This window comes from Papio anubis, chromosome 16 (genome assembly GCF_008728515.1).
Source record: "Papio anubis isolate 15944 chromosome 16, Panubis1.0, whole genome shotgun sequence".
Taxonomy (NCBI): domain Eukaryota; kingdom Metazoa; phylum Chordata; class Mammalia; order Primates; family Cercopithecidae; genus Papio; species Papio anubis.
Window position 1 is genome coordinate 15,111,494 of NC_044991.1, and position 21,276 is coordinate 15,132,769.

The 21,276-nt window shown below is 51.6% G+C and overlaps 1 protein-coding gene across 2 annotated transcripts; it reads left to right on the top strand.

Annotated features, from left to right (window-relative positions):
* The first annotated feature begins 2,687 nt into the window (after nucleotides 1-2,687).
* On the top strand, nucleotides 2,688-19,309 carry MB (myoglobin). Of its 2 annotated transcripts, none has more exons than XM_003905470.4 (4): nucleotides 2,688-2,796; nucleotides 8,579-8,681; nucleotides 14,985-15,207; nucleotides 18,626-19,309. In XM_003905470.4, the coding sequence occupies exons 2-4, from the start codon at nucleotides 8,587-8,589 to the stop codon at nucleotides 18,770-18,772; spliced, it is 465 nt and encodes a 154-aa protein (XP_003905519.1). In that variant the 5' UTR covers nucleotides 2,688-2,796; nucleotides 8,579-8,586; the 3' UTR covers nucleotides 18,773-19,309. The 2 variants fall into 2 exon arrangements, with proteins under 2 accessions (XP_003905519.1, XP_003905518.1); XM_003905469.3 differs by lacking the exon at nucleotides 2,688-2,796 and adding an exon at nucleotides 8,264-8,482.
* The last annotated feature ends 1,967 nt before the right edge of the window (nucleotides 19,310-21,276 follow it).

Sequence of the window (21,276 nt, forward strand, 5' to 3'; positions counted from 1 at the left end):
TAATCCTCACAATGATATTTAAGATAGGTTATTCTTTTCAAAATCTCCACTTTATAGATAACAAAAGCATAGACCTTGGAAAGTTATGACACTTTTCATGGATCACAAAAGGAGTGCATGGTAAGGTCAAGCGCCAAGTCCAGGAGTCTCATTCCAAAGCCTTTAGCCCTATGTTGAATGGCCTTGATTATTGCCCATATCAGAAAGTGCTAACAACATTAGGTCACACATCCTTCCCTCCTACCACCTCTCAATGCTCAGAGGCCAGTCAGTGTTACCTTGGTCCCCCCAGAGCCCAGCACAGAGCCTGGCACACACCAGGTGAGCATGAGTGCTGTGGAACGTGACTGTCCGTTCTGAGCTCCCAAGTCCTTGCCTTGGTCCTTGTGCTTGGAATTATCCCTTCCTCACTTCGCTCCTAACAAGCTCCTATTGATCCTTCAAAACGCTGCTCAGGCATCACCTGAGCCTGGCACATAAAGTTCTTCCCAGTGGGTGTCGCCTCTCACAGCCCCCCTTGCCCCACGCGTCTCCGGCAGGCTTTTGCAGCACTGTTTGGTACCTCTGCTTAGAACACTCTGCAGAAAGCTCCCTCATACGTTCACATCCAGGCCAACCGTCACCTCTGAACAAACTCCTATTGATCCCTCAAAGGCCTTCACCTCACAGGCCTAGGCGCTGCCTTCTCACCCCTCCAAAGCCTTTGCTGAGATCTCTGCTGCATTCCAGATCCCACTGAGGTATCTCCGCCACTAGACTTTGAGTCTCTTGAGAGCAAGGACCATGGATACCTTATACCACAGTGAGCAATTATTGAGCACTTACTGTTGTCAAAAAAGTTTAACCTCTAGCTGCCTCCTTACATATTTAAGTTAGGCCTACAGGTTTTTCTGTACATCATGAACTATATCAAGTGGAGGTATATAGACAGACTATAGCCTACACTGTACCAATCACCGCAATCAAATGTAGCCAACCGTTCGAACCGTGTTCAGATAAGGGAAATGCCAACCTGTAACCAATCCAGCTGTTTCTGTACCTCATTTCTGTTTTCCATATGTCACTTTCCTTTTTCTGTCCATAAATCTTCCACCACTTAGCTGTGGAGTCTCCAAGCCTACTCTGGCTCAGGAAGCTGCCCCGCTCGCAAATCGTTCATTGCTCCGTTAAACTCCTTTACATTTAATTTAGCTGAAGTTTTTCTTTTATTACTGTGTATCCACCACATTCAGTGCTCCCTTTTTCTTCATTTTATTTATTTATTTATTATTATTATTATTATTTTGAGACAGGGTCTCACTCTGTCGCCCAGGCTGGAGTGCAGTGGTGTGATCTCGGCTCACTGCAACCTCTGCCTTCTGGGCTCAGGCGATTCTCCAGCCTCAGCCTCCCGAGTGGCTGAGACTACAGGCATGCACCAACACGCCTGGCCAATTTTTATATTTTTAGTAGAGACAGGGTTTCACCAGGCTGGCCTTGAACTCCTGACCTCATGTGGTCCTCCCTCCTCGGCCTCCCAAAGTGCTGGGATGTCAGGCGTGAGCCACCGTGCCTGGCCAGTGCTCCCTTTTTCAGTTCTCATAGTGACATTTGAGCTAGGTTATTCTTTTCAAAATTCCCATTTTACAGATTTTTTTAAAAAGCGTCCTTGGAAAGTTATGCCACTTTTCCTGGATCACAATATTAAAAGATCACAATGCATCTTCTAATAATTTGGCAAGTCATCCATGGTCTTCTAAGCAAGGCGCCATGAATATATCGAATATAGAGACAGAAGACCATTCCCTGCTGGCTGAGTTGAGGGACTAAGAAACAGAGAGCCCAGATGGAAGGGGCAGGGCAGAGGTGCAGGCTTTTCTCCTTGTTGCCACTAGATGGCAGTAGGGCCCCCATTGTCAGCCCCTGGGGCAAGGTCACCGACTGTCTTTGCCTTTGGCTCTAGCAAGCCAAGATCCTGGACAGACTCAATGCAAAAATAAACAATCGAAGAGCATGTTGGCTTGGTCCTTTGCTGGTCTCTCACCTGGTCTCTCACGTAGAGCAGGTGAGAGAGTGAGGGGGAAGGACCCCAAATTAGACCAGTTCTTAGCCATGAAGCAGAGACCCTGAAGTCAGACTGCCTGGGTTCCAATCTTGGGCTTGGTATTTCCTAGCTGTGTGACTCTGGGAAAGTAACTTACCTTCTCTGTGCCTCAGTTTTCTCAAGTGTGAAGTGAGGCTTGTAAAAGTGTCTCCTGCAAAAGATAGGGCTGCTGGGAGGAGGGGTGCCCCTGGTGTGCACTAAGTACAATATGAGTTTGTGGCTTTTATATTCCTGCCTCTGAGGCACTCACAGGGTAGGGGAAGGGGGCACATCTGCTGGGAATGGGTAGAGCGGGGTAGGAGGAGTCCTGGCAGGGGAGCTGTTCCTATGCAATGGGCCTTGAAGAAAGGGGAGGATGGGTGGATGTGGGGTTAGGTGACTGTGGAGGTGGGGCTGGTCTCTGTCCAGGTGACAGGTGGATGGTGGAGCTGGAGGAGCCACTCCGAGCCTCCAAGGTCGGGGAGCGGGGAGGGAGGCAGATCGGTGTCCCAGGCCACACCTGTTGACTGGGGGATTAGGGTGTTAGGTCCTTGCCAGCCCTCCTCCAATAAGCCCCTCTGGGCCTGCAGGGAGAGGAGGAGCCTTGCCATGTAAACTGTATTTTTAGTTCCCTGTGCCTCTCCCCGGCTGCTATAAGACACCTCTCCCCACCCCCAGCCCTGGCCGCTTGGCTGGAAGCTCTGCGAGGACAGCTGGGGAGAAGGGGAGCTGTGGTCAGTATGACGGATGCTGAGGGGCTGGAGAGGGGCAGCCCTGGGAGGTGGGTTCCTGGGAGTCTGGAGCAAGCTTGGGGGTCCTGCTGCCCCATCAAGGGCCTTGAGCAGGTCCTGCAACTCCCAGGCCTCAGCCCTGCTCTGAGTCCTGGCCTGGCTCTGGTCCAGGAGGGTAGACTCTGCCAGGGAGGCACAAGCTAAGCTAGGGGTGGGGAGGGAGGGCCTGCTGGCAGGGGGAGGCACTGCCCAGACTGGCCTCCAAAGGTTGATTCCCAGAAGGAGGAGGAAGAGAGTAGTGAAGATCGCGGGGACTCCTGGCTTTGAGGAGCCAGAGTTCTCCTTCTTGCCACATCTTTGATCTCCCTTGGTGGTGTCTTAAGCCCAGATTTACCAAAGGGAATTGTCAACTGCCCAAGGGCTAGCAAATTCCTAGGTCACCTAGATTGGATTTTCTGACCATAAAAATTGTGGGCCAGGCCGGGCGCGGTGGCTCAAGCCTGTAATCCCAGCACTTTGGGAGGCCGAGATGGGCGGATCACGAGGTCAGGAGATCGAGACCATCCTGGCTAACACGGTGAAACCCCGTCTCTACTAAGAAATACAAAAAATAGCCGGGCGAGGTGGCGGGCGCCTGTAGTCCCAGCTACTCGGGAGGCTGAGGCCGGAGAATGGCGTGAACCCGGGAGGCGGAGCTTGCAGTGAGCTGAGATCCGGCCACTGCACTCCAGCCTGGGCTACAGAGCGAGACTCCGTCTCAAAAAAAAAAAAAAAAAAAAAAAAATTGTGGGCCAGGTGCACAGCTGCCTGAGGGGCTCCAACCTGTGCAGGTGGGTGGGGAAATCCCCTTTGCTATAGCATTCTGTTTGTGTGCATGTGACCAGAGGTGAGAGTGGCTGGAGACTGAAGATGGCAGAGCCCGTCTTTCTCCACCAGACTGAGGCCCCCGACTTGCCTTGCCTGGGGAGGGTGCTCAGGGGAAGTCCTGGGATGTTCAGTCCGTACAAGAAAAGTCTTGGGTGAGCCTGCTCCTTCTCTTGTGAGGCAGACTCAGCTGGGCCTCTATATCCCCAAGGAGCAGGCAGAGCCACCACAAGGAAGTGCATGTGACATGGAGGCATCTTTTAGTTCGACATAAAAAAGGATTTTTAAAGCTTTAAGTAGTGAGCTCACCGCTCCCAGGAGTATTCAAGCAGATGCCAGATGATGATCTGTAGGGAAAACTACATTTAGTGCAAAATTGGACAAAATACCATTGAAGGCCTCTTTTAGTCATAACATACTATGGCCCTGTAACTCTAGATTTCTCTGCTTCTAGCTCTCTCTGAGTCTGGAATCTAGAACCCAAGTTTCTCAGGTGGTGAAAAGTTGAAGACTTTGACGCTGTAGAATTTTAATTATTGGGAGCCTTGAGGATGATTCTACAAGTCTCAGTTGTGGATTCAAAGGATTCTGTGATATGAAAGGGAAAAAGAGGAGGTCTGACTTGATGGGATCCAGTTTTTCCCCATTGGGTATCAGACTAATGTGCCCTGCGTTCGTGCGTGTGTATGTGTGTGTAGCATGAGCGTGTAAGGCTGTAGAAAGTTTTGCACACAAAGGCAGCCTGGCTTTCCTATCATGTGTCCGCAGCTTCTCTGCCCCGGCCATAATGAAGGCTGTCACAGGGATAATAATAGCCCCCAAACAGAGCTGGTGACTCCAGGTAGCCATAGCAACTGTGAGGTAACGCTGCTCTGTTGTAGAGATGTGTAAGTACAAACAGATGTCGGTGCCTTCCCATTAGCTTAAAAGGTAAAACTTAAAAGGTCTGTCAACTTCAAAGCTACAGGTTTCCATGAGCACGCCAGTTAATGGGGGCGCTTGCCAAGCGGGTGATAGCTTCATATTAAACACTTCAGCATCAGTAATGGGTGGATGAGATTTTAAATACTCAGGCTGTCCCCAGACAACTCAGGAGGCCAGAGATGGGAGAAGAGCTGGGATTCGGGTAGGAATCAGCCCTGCCCTGCCCCGCACCCTCAGGGGTGTTGACACTCTCGGGAGGGCACAGGCCAGAGAGCATTTGAAAACCGCACACTGCGTCTCAGTCGCCAGCAGTCTCGGATGTGCCCCTCGGCCTTCCCCAGCGCACTGGGCAGGTGGCCCCGGGTCAGGTGTGGCACAGTTCAATCCCATCTCCTTCTTTCTGCCCTCCACTCTCTCACCTCCAGCGAGTGACCAGCAATAAGGGTCAAACTGCTGAGAGTCTGAGACCAGGGCAGACCCTCTCAGAATTATCTTTCCTTCTGAGGCTGAGCCTGGAACAGACTGGGGCCTCAGTACTGGGCTGTTGAATGAATGAATGAACAAAGGAACAAACAGATGACTGACTGACTGAATGAATGAGATCCCCTTTGGCATCCCCATGGCTTTTTTTTTTTTTTTTTTCTGTCTTTTGAGATGGAGTCTTGCTCTGTTGCCAGGCTGGAGTGCAGTGGCGTGATCTCGGCTCACTGCAACCTCTGCCTCCTGGGTTCAAGCGATTCTCCTGCCTCAGCCTCCCAAATAGTTGGGACTACAGGTGCATGCCACCACGCCCGGCTAATTTTTGTATTTTTAGTAGAGACAGGGTTTCACCATGTTAGCCCGGGTAGTGTCATCTCTTGACCTTGTGATCCACCCACCTCAGCCTCCCAAATTGCTGGGATTACAGGCGTGCGCCATTGCGCCCGGCCCCCCATGGCATTTTTAGCTACTCATTTTGTTACTGCTTCTTCCACTGCTAAAGAGATGGGCCTTTGGAGGTCGGCTGGCCTAGCGTTTGGGGTTGACTTCTGGAAGGTCACTAGGGAATGGGGCGCCAGACGTGCAGCCGGTGCCTCTGACCCTTTTGGTCATTAGGAGTCAGCTGACTCCGTACACAGGACTCATTGAGTGGAGACACAGGCTCCTCCAGGGAGTGGTGGCTCCTGGCAATCCTAGAACGGTCACCAGCTAGGCTTTAGAGACCCGCACAGAGGGTGTTCTGACCCAGAGTTGCACTGGGGAACTCCAAGTTTGGGGATTCTTTTTTTTTTTTTTTTTTTTTGAGACAGAGTCTCGCCCAGGCTGGAGTGCAGTGGCCGGATCTCAGCTCACTGCAAGCTTCACCTCCCGGGTTCACACCATTCTCCTGCCTCAGCCTCCCGAGTAGCTGGGACTACAGGCGCTCGCCACCACGCCCGGCTAGTTTTTTGTGATTTTTTTAGTAGAGACGGGGTTTCACTGTGTTAGCCAGGATGGTCTCGATCTCCTGACCTCGTGATCCGCCCGTCTCGGCCTCCCAAAGTACTGGGATTACAGGCTTGAGCCACCGCACCCTGCCAGGGATTCTTTTAATTTAAATCTTTTTCTAGCTACATTTCCTACTATCTGTCCAATTCTTACCAAACATCCCTGTCCATATTCTGAAGACGGGATCTGACTGGCAGAGCTAGTAGACGCTGACTTTTCAGATGGAGCCCTGACAATGGCTTTCTCAGCTTGGCTGTGACTGGCAGCAGGTTTGGGGGAGAATCATGTGTCTCAGAACATGACTGGCCGCACCTATACCCCAGCAGGAGTGGGGCAGGGCAGTTATCTTCAAAAAGCTGTGTAGGTGGGGCAGTCGTTACTGACACATCCAGTGCAGAGCCAGGATGGCCCAAACACTGGCTTATCCTTTCCAAATCTCGTCTCCCACAGCTGTAAGGTGGGGTGGTGCTCGCTACCTCACAGAGGTGTTGTAAAGATTAGACGCAATCTTGCCAGGGAGGCACTTTGTAAACTGTGAAGTCCTATGCAGATGGAAGGAAAGGCCTGTGCCTGCCTTGATCATAGTACTATACAAACTGTACAGTATTTTCATTCCTCTTAGTTATCTCCCTAAAGAGACTCTGAGTTCCTCGAACACAGGAATGTGTTTTATTTGATTTTGTTATCCTCAACATGTAGCAGTGTCTGAGACACAATAGGTGCTCTATCACTGTGAGATGGATGGATGGATGGAGGAACAGATGGATAGATGGATAGATGGAGGCATGGATGAATGATGGATGGATGGAGAGATGGATGGAGGGGTCATGATGAATGGAGGGATAATAAGTGGATGGTTGAGGGGATGGGTGGATGGATGGAGGAAAGAACAGATGGATAGATGGATAGATGGAGGGATGGATGGATGGAGGGAGGGATGATGAATGGAGGGATGATGAGGGGATGGGTGGATGGATGAATGGAGGGATGGAGGAATAGATAGATGGAGGAATGGGTGACTGATGGATAGATAGATGGATGGAGGGAGGGATGATGAATAGAAGGATAATGAATGGATGAATGAGGGGATGGGTGGATGGATGAATGGAGGGATGATGGGTGGATGAATGAGTTGATGTATGGATGGATGAACAGATGGATAGATGGGTAGATGGAGGGATTGGTGGATGATGGATGGATGAGTGGGTGGATAGATTAGTGAATGGATGGATAGACAAAGAGATGATGGATGGATGAATGGATGAATTAAGGGATGACAGACGGATGGATGGATGAGTAACTGGATGGACAAATGGATAAATGGATAGATGGTTGAATAAGTGAATGGATGGAAGGAGGATGCATGGATGTAAGACAAGGCTAATCATCCTCCACTCACTTTCTTTGCAAGACCTTCCACCTGATTACTCAACAAACATTTATTCAGTGCAAACTTGGCACACAGCACCATGTGAGGCCCAAGAGATACATGGGCTAATAAAACAGAGTTCCTGCCCTCCTGAAAACTGAAAAGAAGGGGCCCTGGCTTCCTGGATTCAAATCCCAGCTCTGCCAGCAACTAGCTGTGCATCTGTGATGTTTCCCCACTTCCTCTCAATTAAATGGGGATAATATCAGTACTTATCACATAGGGAGGTCTTGGGGGGATTAAATGAGTTACCAAATGCCAAGTGTTTGGGACAGGGCCTGGCACCCAGCAAAGTCTCTTGTGAGTGTTGGCTGCTATTATCCTAATAGAGAAGCTGGCATGAAAACCGGGAAATAGGATGCCCCTTGGGCAATACAACAGGAACCTACACAAAGAAAGGAAAGGAGGAAGCAATGAGTTGTGTCTTGAAGGAATATGTCAAGAAAAACTTTTCAGAGGGAAACCTTTGAGCAGGGTCATGAAACCAGGAGTTCTCTAAGAGATTGTGGACTTGCCTGGGACCACCTGGCTATAAGCACAAAACCATTCGGTTCCTTTCTGTCACTTGTGGCTGGGTGAGGGGTCTCTGGCAAAGGGGCAGAAGGTGCGTGAGAGGCTACGAATGGCCAGGACTGTCCCGGGGCCAGCCGGGGCGCCTGGTGGCCAAGCTTAGAAACATGACAGGTCCTCTTGGGAGGGCTGATGGCAGGGAGCGTTGGGTTTCAGGCTGCTGGCGTCGGCATCCGTGGTGCCCTTTCTGTCGGTTATGAGAGTCCAGACGGTGCCCAACCTCCTCCCCTTCTTTCCACACACACAACCACTCCACCCCCTGTGGCCTGAACTGTCCTGCCTCGCCACAATGGCACCTGCCCTAAAATAGCTTCCCATGTGAGGGCTAGAGAAAGGAAAAGATTAGACCCTCCCTGGATGAGAGAGAGAAAGAGAAGGAGGGCAGGGGAGGGGGAGAGCGAGCCATTGAGGGATCTTTGTCAAGCATCCCAGAAGGTATAAAAACGCCGCTGGGGCCAGGCGGTCTCAAACCCCAGCTGTTGGGACCAGGACACCCAGTGAACCCATACTTGCTCTTTTTGTCTTCTTCAGACTGCGCCATGGGGCTCAGCGACGGGGAATGGCAGTTGGTGCTGAACGTCTGGGGGAAGGTGGAGGCTGACATCCCAAGCCACGGGCAGGAAGTCCTCATCAGGTAAAGGGAGAAATTCTATTGCCCCGGCCACCCACACCCTAAGATCAAGGGTGTTCAGCGGCAAGATGGAAAGTTTGTACTGGGGTAGGTCAGTTGGCTGCATTAGTTAAGGGTGTTAGAACCCTCACTTGCTTTTTCTTTGCTTTTAAGTGTTAGGGATTCGACTCAGGAGAGGCAAAGGGAGCCATTTCAGGCTGATGTCAGCAGCTGGAGGAAGCTTGAGAATCAAACCTTGGATGCTCAGAGTCCACCAGGAAGAATTTTAGAATTATAGACAGTCAGAGTTAACAAGGGCCCTGAGAGATTTTGTACAGCCACTTCTCTTACAGGATGAGGACAAAAAGGGACTGAGAAGGGGAGGACATTTCCAGAGTCACAGCCCATTAAATGCTCTTAAAGTGTCAAGGTTAAGACATGGTCTTCAAGGGGAGACAGATCCGGTTCTAGACTTGGCTCTGCCACTGAGCCGCTGGGTGGCCTTTGGTAAGCTGCTCAACCTCTCGGAGCCTCAATTTCCTCTCCTGTACAGCGAAGGGATATCCTAATATCTACGTCCCGGAGGACGTGAGAATTAAGTAAGATAATGCATGCGACAGGCCTGGCTTGGCTCCTGGCATATACTGAGTACTAGAAATGTTAGTAGCTATTACAGATGAAGCCCAGGCTAAGGACCTTTCAAAGCATCGCAATGAGAGAACAGAAGATAGAGGTTCATTAGTGACCTTTGATGTTGAGTATGTCTCCAGTTTGAGAGCTCGGAATGATGTGGTCTCCAAGTATATCCTGTCTTCTACCACAAGGACTTCCAGAATACACCACAGAAAACAAAAATCTGAGTTTTGCAAGTAGAGGATGGCTGTGGTTTGTACATAGAAGTGCATCTCCTCGTTGCCTTCCATCCCAAATGGTGATACGGTCTTCTCTTCTCCTGGCCCCTTCCCTCACCCTTCTGAGCTGGTTCCGTCACAAGTCTAATGGGTTATGAATCAACATTTCTGCCCCCGGGAGGAAGGAAGTGGGCTCCGGGGTTGCCACAAGTGAATGGATTGTCTTTGGCACTTTAATTTGCAGATTAATTTCTCCTTATTTGTGAGCCAAAGCCAATTTTCCTCTTCCACTCTGTCATCCTTTGGGTCTCCCTTGGGCTTTACCCATTTCCAGCTTCCGTCTGCCTTGGGAGCATGGCTGATCCTAGAAGCTACGTTATCTAAAATTTGAGCCCTTAGTGGTCCGTGCTAGAAACACTTGAGGAAGGACAGTCGAGTTTACTATTGACTCTAATGGCAACATGGTGTGTTCGTTATGTCTTTCTTCTCCTGTCCCTGTCATCTGGCTGCAACAGGCCCTGCTGGATTGCATAGAGTGCCCCCCCGACCAACACACACACACACACACACAAATTGACATCAACTCCTGGGCCACCGATTTGCCGTGTGATCTTGGACCAGTCTCTCTACCTCTGGGTCTTATTTCTCTGTTGGTTGAGCGGTGGGATTGTCTTCCACGGTCTCTGAGATCCCGTCCCACGCTCCTGCCCTAGAATTCTGAGTCCATGATGCACCTTTGCTTTTGGAGAGGAGGTAGGACAGTCAGGTGTGGAGTTAGGAGACCAGAGTTTGCAAAGCAGAGGTCTTTCCAAGGTGATTTGGGAGCTGCCAGACCTAAGGCAGTCGACTCGCATGTCTTGAAAGAGACTCAGGGTGCTGCATCATCAGGGAGGCTCAGGGAGGTTTGCCAGGGGCTGGGGGCCAGGGATAAAACATAATGCCTAGGGCTGCTGGCCCCTGAAAGGTCCTAGAGGCCTGGTGCCCTGTCACGTCTTAGGCTGTCGGACAAGCAGAGACTGTGCCAACTGGTTCTGCCCTCTCAGTGTTTGGGGTACAGGGAGGATGGCCGCCCTGGGGGCAGGGTGGAGGAGGCTCACGCCCAGGACTGCAAATGTCCCCGTGGGAGTTGGCATCTTGGCTTTGTTCTAGATACTGACTCTGGATTTTCTAACTGACCTTGAAAGGTTATGTCTCCAATCTTCTGATTGTAAAAGAGGGCAAATTCCACGAAGCCCAGTCTGTAAAACACTGAGGCCTTCACTGCAAATACACGAATATCAAATTCTAGAACATAGAAGCTTGGGAGGTCACTCGGAGATTCTGGCTCCAGGAGTGGGGCTTCGGAAGGAGGGGGCTGCTAAGTGGGTTCCGCACCCCAGTTTTTCCTTCCTTTACTCAAACCTTTTTTTGTTTTATTTACTTTTTTTTTTTTTTTTTTTTTTTTGGAACAAAGGATTTCAAGGCCATAAAATGTTTGAAAATCACCGGTGGTGATTTTCATCACAGGGAGGAACTGGGCCTGAGAGTCTGCACTGGTTAATGGCAGCCACAGGCAGGCCCCAAAATTCCTGGGTGATGGCGATGACAATGGTAGAGATGATGAGAGGAGAAAGACAGCAACCATTTATTCAGCACATACTGATTACTGGGCTCTGTGTTAAGTGTTTCACTCACTGAAGCCTGACAACAATCTTATGACGTAGATATGATTATGATCACCACATTTAACAGAGAGGTCAAGTAACTTACCCCAAGTCACACAGCAAGTAAGAGAGCAGCTGGAATTCAAATTCAGGCAGCTTGGATCCAGAATCCTTGCTCCTTTTTGTTGTTGTTGTCGTTGAGATGGAGTCTTGCTGGGATTACAGGCACACGCCACCATGCTTGGCTAATTTTTGTATTTTTAGTAGAGACTGGGTTTTGCCATGTTGGCCAGGCTGGTCTCGAACTCCTGACCTCCGGTGATCTGCCCGCCTTGGCCTCCCAAAGTGCTGGGATTACAAGCATGACCCAATGTGCCCAGCCCAGAATCCTTGCTCTTGACCACTATGCTATACTGCCCCATGACCTTGCCACACGCAAGATGGGCTGCCATCCACACTCTGGTTCTTTTATTCTAGCAGAGCCAGAGGGGTGTTCATGGATCTGAGCGTGTGCTCCATGTTCCATGTGGGTGCCCAACTGGGCCTCAGTTCAGAGAACAGCAGGCAAACGACCTCCCTTCTCTTTGACTTGGCCTGAAGATCTGTCTGATGAACCAGGCCCACGGACGGCAGGGTTGAAGCTGGAAACACAGGCAAGCGGGGCTTTCGGAAATACTAGAGAAAACGCCTTCCGTCCATTTCCACAGGCTGAGGGGTTTCCATCTGTTCATCTTCCAGGTGGCTGTTATCAGGCAAATCCAGGAGAACGGCCTTCTGTGGCCGCCTGGGGGGCTCCTGGCTGCAAGGCCTGGGCCCACAGGAGGGCAGGCAGCTGTGTGGTGCCGGAATGATCTGGTGGGAACAAATTAGCTCAATTCTGCTCTGCTGTTTAAAGTAAATATGGGGCGGGGTGTGGTAGCTCAGGCCTATAATCCCAGCACTTTGGGAGGCAGGATGGGAGGATTGCTTGAGTCCAGGAGTTCGAGACCAGCCTGGGCCACATAGTGAGACCTCTTCTCTACAAAAAATAAACAAAATTAGCTGGGCGTGGTGGTGGGCGCCTGTAGTCCCAGCTACTCGGGAGGCTGAGGTAGGAGGATCCCTTGGGCCCAGGAGATCGAGGCTGCAGTGAGCCGAGATCACACCACTGCACTCCAGGCTGGGCAACAGAGTGATAACCTCTCTCAAAAAAATATTAGTAAAGCAAATACGAGCTCTCTCCCTGGCTGTCTGGTGCTGAGATTGGAGAGTAAGGCATTGGCGGGTCTAGACCTACCCTTTTGGTTTACATATGGATGAGCCAAGATCCAGAGAGGCTGACTTCAACATCACAGAGCACATTGGCGCCAGAACTGGGACCGGAACTCAGCTTCCATAACTGTCAGTCCCATGTTCTCTTCCCTAGATACCAGAGGGCAGGAGCAGGTCCCAAAATGTCTGAGACCCCCAGCTGCCTTGTGTCCCAAATTCTTGGCCCTGTTCTGCCCCAGACAGTCTCCTTTCAGCGTCCTGACCTCGGACCATCGCCTGTGCTGCCAGGTCTTGCATCTGTCAGGCGGGAGTTCAAGGATCATTGTCGCCAGATAATAATAGTCAGGAGCTCAGGGACCCTTGGATGAAAGGTGTCAGAGACAAGCTGTCAGTGACGCACGAGGATTTGGACAGCGTCCTGGGGCATGGCGGCAGACCATGCCCAACGTGGGGGAAGGGAGTCTATGTGGCCCAGTGGGTTTGGGGCTGGACTCACATCCCAGTTTGCACGCTTGTGTCAGGACACATGCGATCTTGGAGCAGGTGAATTGTTGATGTTATCAACAGGACACACTATTAGGAATCTAGGATCCTGGGATAGGATGGACTTTGAGATCAACAAATCCAGCCCCCTCTTCCAAACGCACAATTATTTTATCACCCAAAGAAACACACTTTCAACACCATTCTCACACACTTACTATTTGATCAATAGTCAGATCTCCCATCAGGAAGGGGGCCTAATAACTTGTTAGGTCCAACTTCGAATATGTGCGCAGAGACACACACAAATGTGCACTTTGTTAAACAAAGGTGATCGGGCGCGGTGGCTCACGCCTGTAATCCCGGCACTTTGGGAGGCCGAGGCGGGCGGATCATCTGAGGTTGCGAGTTCGAGACCAGCCTGGCCAACGTGGCAAAACCCCGTCTCTACTAAAAAATACAAAAAGTTAGCCGGGCGTAGTGGCACACGCCTGTAGTCCCAGCTACTTGGGAGGCTGAGGCAGGAGAATTGCTCAAACCCAGGAGGTGAAGGTTGCAGTGAACTGAGATTGCACCATTGCACTCCAGCCTGGGCAACAGAGCAAGACTCCATCTCAAAAAAGAAAACAAAAACAAAAACAAAAACAAAAAACATGAACTCATGCTCGGGTTGAGGAGCTGAGCGTCCTGGTCGTGAAATATCCTCCGCATAAAACCCTGGGGTAGAGACTACGGGGATCAGTTGCTTCCTTGTGACAACTTCTGGGTGTGGTGGCTCAGGGTGCAAACTGGAGTGTGGCCACAGTACATACTGTGTACTTTTACAAGGATGTCATGGAGCCTGGAAACCATAAAAGAGGAGCTTTGCAAGGAACTGAAACCGTTAGACAGGAGAGAGAACCCTGAGCAGACAGGGTTGCCCCTGCCAAACATTTCAGGCTGTGGCACAAGGGAAAGGGTGGGAGTTGTGAAACTGTTTCATTTTGGGTTTGGGTCTGGGCTCTGCTGCTGGCCAGCCACGTGACCTTGGGCAAGCCACTTATCTCTGTGGTCTTCCATGAGTGAAAGGCGGAAACTCATTCCTACCCAGAGGGCACGTCTGACTCCCTTTAACCAGCACCCACCTGCTCACAGCAGGAAGGACCGAGATCTAAAGCTGGAGGTGGGTGCTCAGGGTCCCAGCAGAGGCCCCTGGGGCACCTCACTGAGTGCCTGGCAGGAGTGGGTGCCTGTCTCAGGGCTGGGTTGGGTTGCTCCCACCAAGATCCTTCATCGTCTGCACAGTGAGGGGACTGGGAGGTTCAGAGAGTCACAGCTTGGGCTCAAAACAAGCGACGGGTTTCTGAGTGTGAGGATTGTTCTGGCGTGGAATGGTCCTCACACGTAGGAGTGAGCCTCCTGTAGCTAGAGCTATTTAAGCAGCTGAAGGACAATCCCTAGGCAGGAAGTTGCAGAGATGGTCGCAGCGTGGACTAGAACTGCTGTTTTGGCCACTCAGACCTCATAGCCTGGCTTCTCTGGACAGCACCCCTGCAACAATGAGCTGGCGACTTTATGCCTTGGAACCTCGGTTTCCACATCTGTAAAATGGGAATAATATGAATGACTCAAAAGGAAAATGCAAATTGAGTCTATCATGGAACCTGGCACATAGTAGGTGCTCAGCTAGTCCGGGGTCCTTCAGCCTCAGTGTTCCTGGCCCACCCACAATGCCATTCAGCCATCTCCTCTCCAGGCAACTTGGGGAAAATTGGAGTGAAACCAGCGAGCAATGCAAAGATGCTTTTTCCCTTCCTGTCCCTCATAGTAAAGAAGATGATAATGATAATAAAATAACAATAGCAAGCATTTATATGACACTCACTATGTACCAGACACCCTGTTGGTACATAGCACACACTATCTCACTTAATCCTTTAGGTAGGGACAAGTTATCCCCATTCCTTGTATGAGGAAGCTGAGGCACAGAGAGGTGAAGCAAATGGCCCGAGATCACACAGCTGGGAAGACAGGGAACTAAACTTGAACTCTAGTCTGGCTGCCCCCAGACCTCACACCGCACCTCCCATGCCTGACTCCAGCCTTCCCTGCGCCCACAGGCTCTTTAAGGGTCACCCTGAGACTCTGGAGAAGTTTGACAAGTTCAAGCACCTGAAGTCAGAGGACGAGATGAAGGCATCTGAGGACCTAAAGAAGCATGGCGCCACCGTGCTCACTGCCCTGGGCGGCATCCTTAAGAAGAAGGGGCATCACGAGGCGGAGATTAAGCCCCTGGCGCAGTCGCATGCCACCAAGCACAAGATCCCCGTGAAGTACCTGGAGGTAGGAGGCAGAGCCTGGGCAGGTGGGAGGATGTGGGGAAGGCCTCGGGACAATGGGATCTGGGTTCAGGACAATGGGATCTGGGTTCGAGTTCCAGTTCAGCCACTAACTTGTGGGGTGTCCTATGCCACTCCTCTCTGTGCCCCAGGCTTCTCGTTTGTCAAGGGGACTGCCACCCACTTTGCCTTCCTCCTGGGATCGTTGAGAATGAACACCTTTAGCATTTTTAATTTAGCATGCCAAATTCACATCTTATTACCAAAGAGGAAGGGGAGAGGGGATATTGGGTGCAAAATTGGCCTCCTCTCCATGGGTAGGTACCATTATCATATCCATTCGATAGATGGGGAAACTGAGGCACACAGAGGTTAAGCAGCTTGTCCGTGGTCACAGAGGTGGATAACAGCAGAGCCAAGATTCAAATGCAGGTCTCCATTACTACAGAACCCCAGCCCCTGTGCCACTGGGAGTCTGGTACATGCAGGACTTACGTGGCAGGAGCTCAGCGACTGGGGCTCAATTTGGGGCTGGGGTGGCCAGCAGCCTGGCTCTACTGGTTCCAGCATCTTCACAGATGGAGAGACAAGACCTTGGTTTCCAGCACAAGCAATGGGTTTGAACCTCCTGAGATGGGTTGGAAAGTTGGGTGGATCAGGGTTGGGGCAGGAACCTGGGCTTCAGGTTGTGTGTCTGTAACTGGTGGGAGGAGGCGATCTGGGGAGAGGAGGGAGCTGGGGATGAAGGACTGCAGGGACAGGTGCATGCCCCGAAGGTAGAAAGAGCAGGAAGTCTGGTGCAGCAATGGGATGGGCCACAGTGAGCATTTGCTGCCATGCCTAGCACATGGTATCCATCCTCAAAGTTGCCTCATGGCCAAAACGGCTGCAAGAGCTCCAGTCACCTCTTCTATATCCCCAACTGGAAGGAGGAGAAAGAGAGGAATGCTCTCTTTTGAGAAATTTAAGGAGTCCCAGAAATCTTGTCCAACAATTTTATTTACATCTCATTGGCTGGAAGTTAGTTCTGGAGCCACCCTGTCTGCATGGGAAGCTGGGAAAGGTGGTCTATTACCCCTCCAAATACAACTAGTGTTCTGTTACCAAGGAAGAAGGGGAAATGGATATTGTGGAGGTAATTAGCAGTCTCTGCCCCAGGCACGTACCCTTCTCATCCCCATTTTACTGGTTTGGAAACTGAGAGCTCAGAGGGGTTAAGTAGCTTGCCCAAGGTCACACAGCTAATAAGCCAGGAGGTACAGTCAGATCTATGGTACTATGGAACCAGGCTCCGAATCCACTGTGGCACAATATCACCTCTTGCTTGACAACCACCACCACCCCTCTTTAGCCTCAACCCTTGCACCCCACCCCGCAATTGTGCAGAGTTCTGCCTGCCCAACGACTCCACATCACCAGCGTGAACAGACAGCCCTGCACGTGAGGCCATCCCTGCCTCCCCATCTTCTCTCTGCAAATCCCTGTTCATCCACTAAGGCCCAGTGTGAAGCCATATCCCCTACTTGGGCCCCAGGCCCACGAGGCCCTCAGCTTCTCCATCTGCCAGCGCCTCTCTCACCGTGGTACTTTATCCTCATCCCCGGCCATAGCACTGCCAGGCTGTGTTATAATTTGTCTCTTTGCCCAGTGGTCTCCCAGCAGGCACTCAGCTCCCGAGGGGCTACCATTTCTGTGCCCCAGTGTCATGTGGTTGGTTCACCATACACTTCCAATGAGTGAGTTCTCTCTCTCGAGAGGAAGAAGCTGAGTCTTGGATAGAAAAAACCATGCAGCCAAGATATCACAACCAGTTGGCCGCTAGAACCCAGGTCTCCCTAGAACATGCTTAATCTGATGCATAAGCTCTGCAAAAAATTAAGGCAGAGCCCGGGTGTCTGCTCTTCCCCCTCACGGTGGACCGTCCTTCTGCGCTGTTCATAAGGCAGTCTCCACCTCACCGGTGGACAGATCGTCTCTCTGAGGGACTGAGGGGCTGCACAGGGTGGTGGGTGCCGAGAGGGTTTTCATTCCTCAATTATGCAGTGGCCCCATTCCACTGTTTGCTAGATATGAGTGGCTCTGCCATGGACTCTAGAAAGTCTGAGCTGGGGGTCCAACCAGGTCATCTGGGTGGGTGAAGTCACACATGGGGTCGGGGCATAGGTGGCCCTGGAACTTGGTTCTCTCAAGTTCTCTAAGGACAGGGCTTGCTCCATGACACCCCGAGCCCCCACTTTGTTTTGTGGCATTCATGAAATGGAAGGTGAAGTTAAGCGTCCACCTCGATGCCCAAGAGGAGGTGTTTGTGGAGCTGTTCCTCTTTCCAAGCGGAGGGGCTTACGGGGTGTTGATGCTTCTTGAGGCCTCTCTTTGCATGTCCCACCCGCGACTATCCCTGCTTTATGTCACTTGCACCCTGGGGCCCTGAGAAAACGAGAAACCCAGCCTTGGTTCAGCCACTGCCTCCATTCCCAGCTTTGGCAGTGACCTGCCCACAGCCTCCTGGGCACAAATCCATCTCTGCTCTCCGCTTCCTGTGTGACCTCCGTCTGGCCACTTGTCTCCTCTGTAAAATGACACTCCTTGGTGCACCGGCCAGGGCTGCGGTTGGGATCAAATCTGGTTAACTGTTGAGAAAGCACAGCCGCGTTTTACATCCACCAGTCTTTCCGTCGCTAAAGCAGCCCCATGCTACATCTCCGTTTTCCCATGCCCATCTCCGTTATCCAGGCGATGAGACCGTGGGTACTAAAGCAAATGGCAATGCTGAGGCTGATAGCAGACATTCTCCATCCTGGGAGCCAGCCATGGGTCTCAGGCCTGTCCTCTTCCTCTCTCTACTTCCCTCCCACCCGTGTTTCTGCGCTTGGTACAAAAAATAGGAGGCTGTGCTCCCAAAATAAGGACTTTAAAACAATAACCGTATCAAGTCATTAAGTATGCAAAAATTGCACACACACAAATAGAAATAGTTCCTTTCTAGACTTTCTGATTGCAAAATCCTGAATACAATAATGAAATCTGAGCATTTCCCTTCTTTTCTGCTGCCCCCATGCGGGTGGTGCCCTGAGCTCTCACCTGACTTCAGTGGAATCCACATCCTGATGGAGTGGAGGGGGCTGTGGGTAAGAGCGTGGGCTCCGGAGCCAGCCCTCCTGGGTCCAAATGCCCCTTCCATTCAACCTCCTCTTGCCTCAGTTTCTGCATCTGTAAATCCAGGGCAGTGGTAGTATCTATCCCACAGTGGCTGTGGGGATCAAAGGGGTTCATCCATGGAGATCACACAGACTCTCACCCGGTGCCTACAAAGTGCTCAATACACGGTCCTGGAATAAAGAGAAGGTGGGAGGAGACCTGGCCCCCATCTGGCTCCTGGTTTGTCCCACCCCGGTGACCACCTTCTCTCTTCACCCTCCCTGCAGCTGATCTCGGAATCCATCATCCAAGTTCTGCAGAGCAAGCATCCCGGGGACTTCGGTGCCGACGCCCAGGGGGCCATGAACAAGGCTCTGGAGCTGTTCCGGAACGACATGGCCGCCAAGTACAAGGAGCTGGGCTTCCAGGGTTAGGCTCCTGCTGCCCCCACCCCACCCACCTGGGCCCCGGGTCCAAGAGAGGGCGGGGATCTGATCTCGTGTAGCCGTGTAGAGTTCGCTTCTGAGTGTCTGCTTTGTTTAGTAGAGGTGGGCAGGAGCAGCTGAGGGGCTGGGGCTGGGGTGTTGAAGTTGGCTTCGCATGCCCCGCCATGGGCCTCCCTGTGGAGTGTCATCACCCTGGGAACCAGGAGTGGCCCTTGGCTCACTGTGTTCTTCATGGTTTGGGTCGGAGTTCATCGTCCTTTCTTCTAAATCCCAACCTAACTTCTTCCAACCTCCAAACTGGCTGTAACTACCCCAAATCCAAGCCATTAAGTACCCCTGACAGTGGCAGTTTTCTGATTCATCACTGGCCCCTTGAAGACAGCAGAATGTCCCTTTGCAATGAGGAGGAGATCTGGGCTGGGCGGAGCAGCTGGGGAAGCGTTTGAGTATCTGGAACGATGTGTGTGCCTTCTCAGGTATGGCAGTGACTCACCTGGTTTTAATAAAACACCCTGCACCATCTCAGTCTCTGCCTGGCATTTTTCGTCTCCTAGAGTAAATGACGCCCCCACCAGCACCAGCATCAAGGAAGAAATGGGGGGAAGGCAGACCCTGGTTTGTGTGTGCAGAGAGCCTCAGGGAAGAGGAGAAGGGGAGGAGGAGAAGCAGGAGGGTGAGAGGGACAGGAGCCCACCCTCCTTAGACCACCGCTCAGAGGCAGGCCCACTGCAGGGCATGGGGAAATGGAGGGGACAGCCTTGGCCCCAGCCTTGGGAGCATCTTCTCTTTCGGGGAGGGGGGAGGCAGCAAACAGACCTCTGCAATACAAGGAGAGAGTGACAGGTGCGCCGGGCTGTGGGAACCCAGAGGAGAGGGGACAGGATGAGGGAACAGATCGTCATCATGGCTGCAACACCTTCAGTAACATGGGAAGGTCACCCGGCTAGTAAGTGGTAGAGCTGGGACTCAAACTATGGCCTGGAAGGCAGCAGGGACTCCAGCCAGGGAGACAGCAAGGCGGCCAGCCAGTGGCAGCTGCTGACCTTCTGGTCACAGAGAAAGGACAGACACATGGGGAATAATTTACAAACACAGGCCAGGAGACAAAATCCATATCCGCAAAGGCAGAGTGCACGGGCAGAATATGTAAGTATCGCTGCAAGAGCCAAGAATAAAATGTTGGCATCTAATTGTGGCAGCCAGGAAGCAAGCTGCAGCAGAGGGTGAGGAAAGGGGCCTGGAAAAGGGCCTGCTGGGCTGGACCGGCCCAGGTGCCCAAGCCATGAGGGCCTAGAATGACACCACGACTCTGGGCGTCATCTCTGGGAAGCCCCAAGTCCTGGGCACCATAAATCTCCAGTAGCTCCCAGAACAAGGGACCTTGAGCCCCCATGCCCTTGAGCATCTGTCTCGGAGTCCAGCTCTCCCCCTCCCCCATGATAATCGTGACCTCACTGTCCCAAACCTCAGACTAAGCGCAGGCTCACGGCTGCTGGGCAGAGCAGTGCTCCTCTGCTGGATGTGGACACGTCCCAAATCTTAGCACACTTATTTATCAGGCTGTGCACACTTATTTATCAGGCTGTGGCACTAGACAACCGCATTAAAGGGGCACCTTCTTCCTTTCTGCGCCAGGCTTTGGGAATTCGTATCCTCTGTGAAGAGGTGGGAGACAAAGGAGGGGAGTCCAGGGTGAAGGAAGCTTTTTGATATTGGAGCCTGGAGAAAAATTCCACGTACTTAGAGAGTAATTCAATTGAACACTCAGGCAATGAGCAGTTCTGTAGAGGATTCGTGTGCAGGATTTAAAGTTGAATAAACTGGGTCCCTGTCCGCAAGCCATTGACAATCTAGTCAGGGAGACAGATGTGTTCTGATAATTAAATCAGGGCAGAACACCATTAGGGATGCAGAGATGCACCCGTTACTTGTTATTCATTCAGCATCCATTCAACACATGTGTGCTAAGCACAGCAATTTTTTAAAAATTTCCCAGTTTATGTGCACCTTGGATGCACACGATGCAACTTATTCTCTGTGTGTGTGTGTGTGCGCGCGCGCGTGCGTGCGCGTGTGCCTGTGACTCAAGGGGACTTGTGTTTTGAATCTTCATTGTGCCTGAGTGGCAGATACTTAACCTCTGTTTATTTGAGATTTTTCTGTGGTTTTGGGCTTATTCCAAGGGGCTTATGTGTGCCAAGTTGTGGTGTGCGTGCATGGGAGGTGGCAATCTGGTGGCTGCTGTCATCTGTCCCCAGGAGTGACCTCCGGACTGCTGCACCCACCTGGTCCTCAGTCATTGTTCCTTATCAGATCCTCTGCATGGGAAACTGTGACCCCTTTTGCCCAGGACCACTTCCTCCCTGAAACACTCTTGCCCCATGAAGGCTGTGCCTGGAATGTGAAGCACGGATTTTCTCTGGGTTCAGACCCTGCAGACCTGTCTGAGCTTTTTTTTTTTTTTTTTGCCACCTCTAGGACTTGGCAGGGCT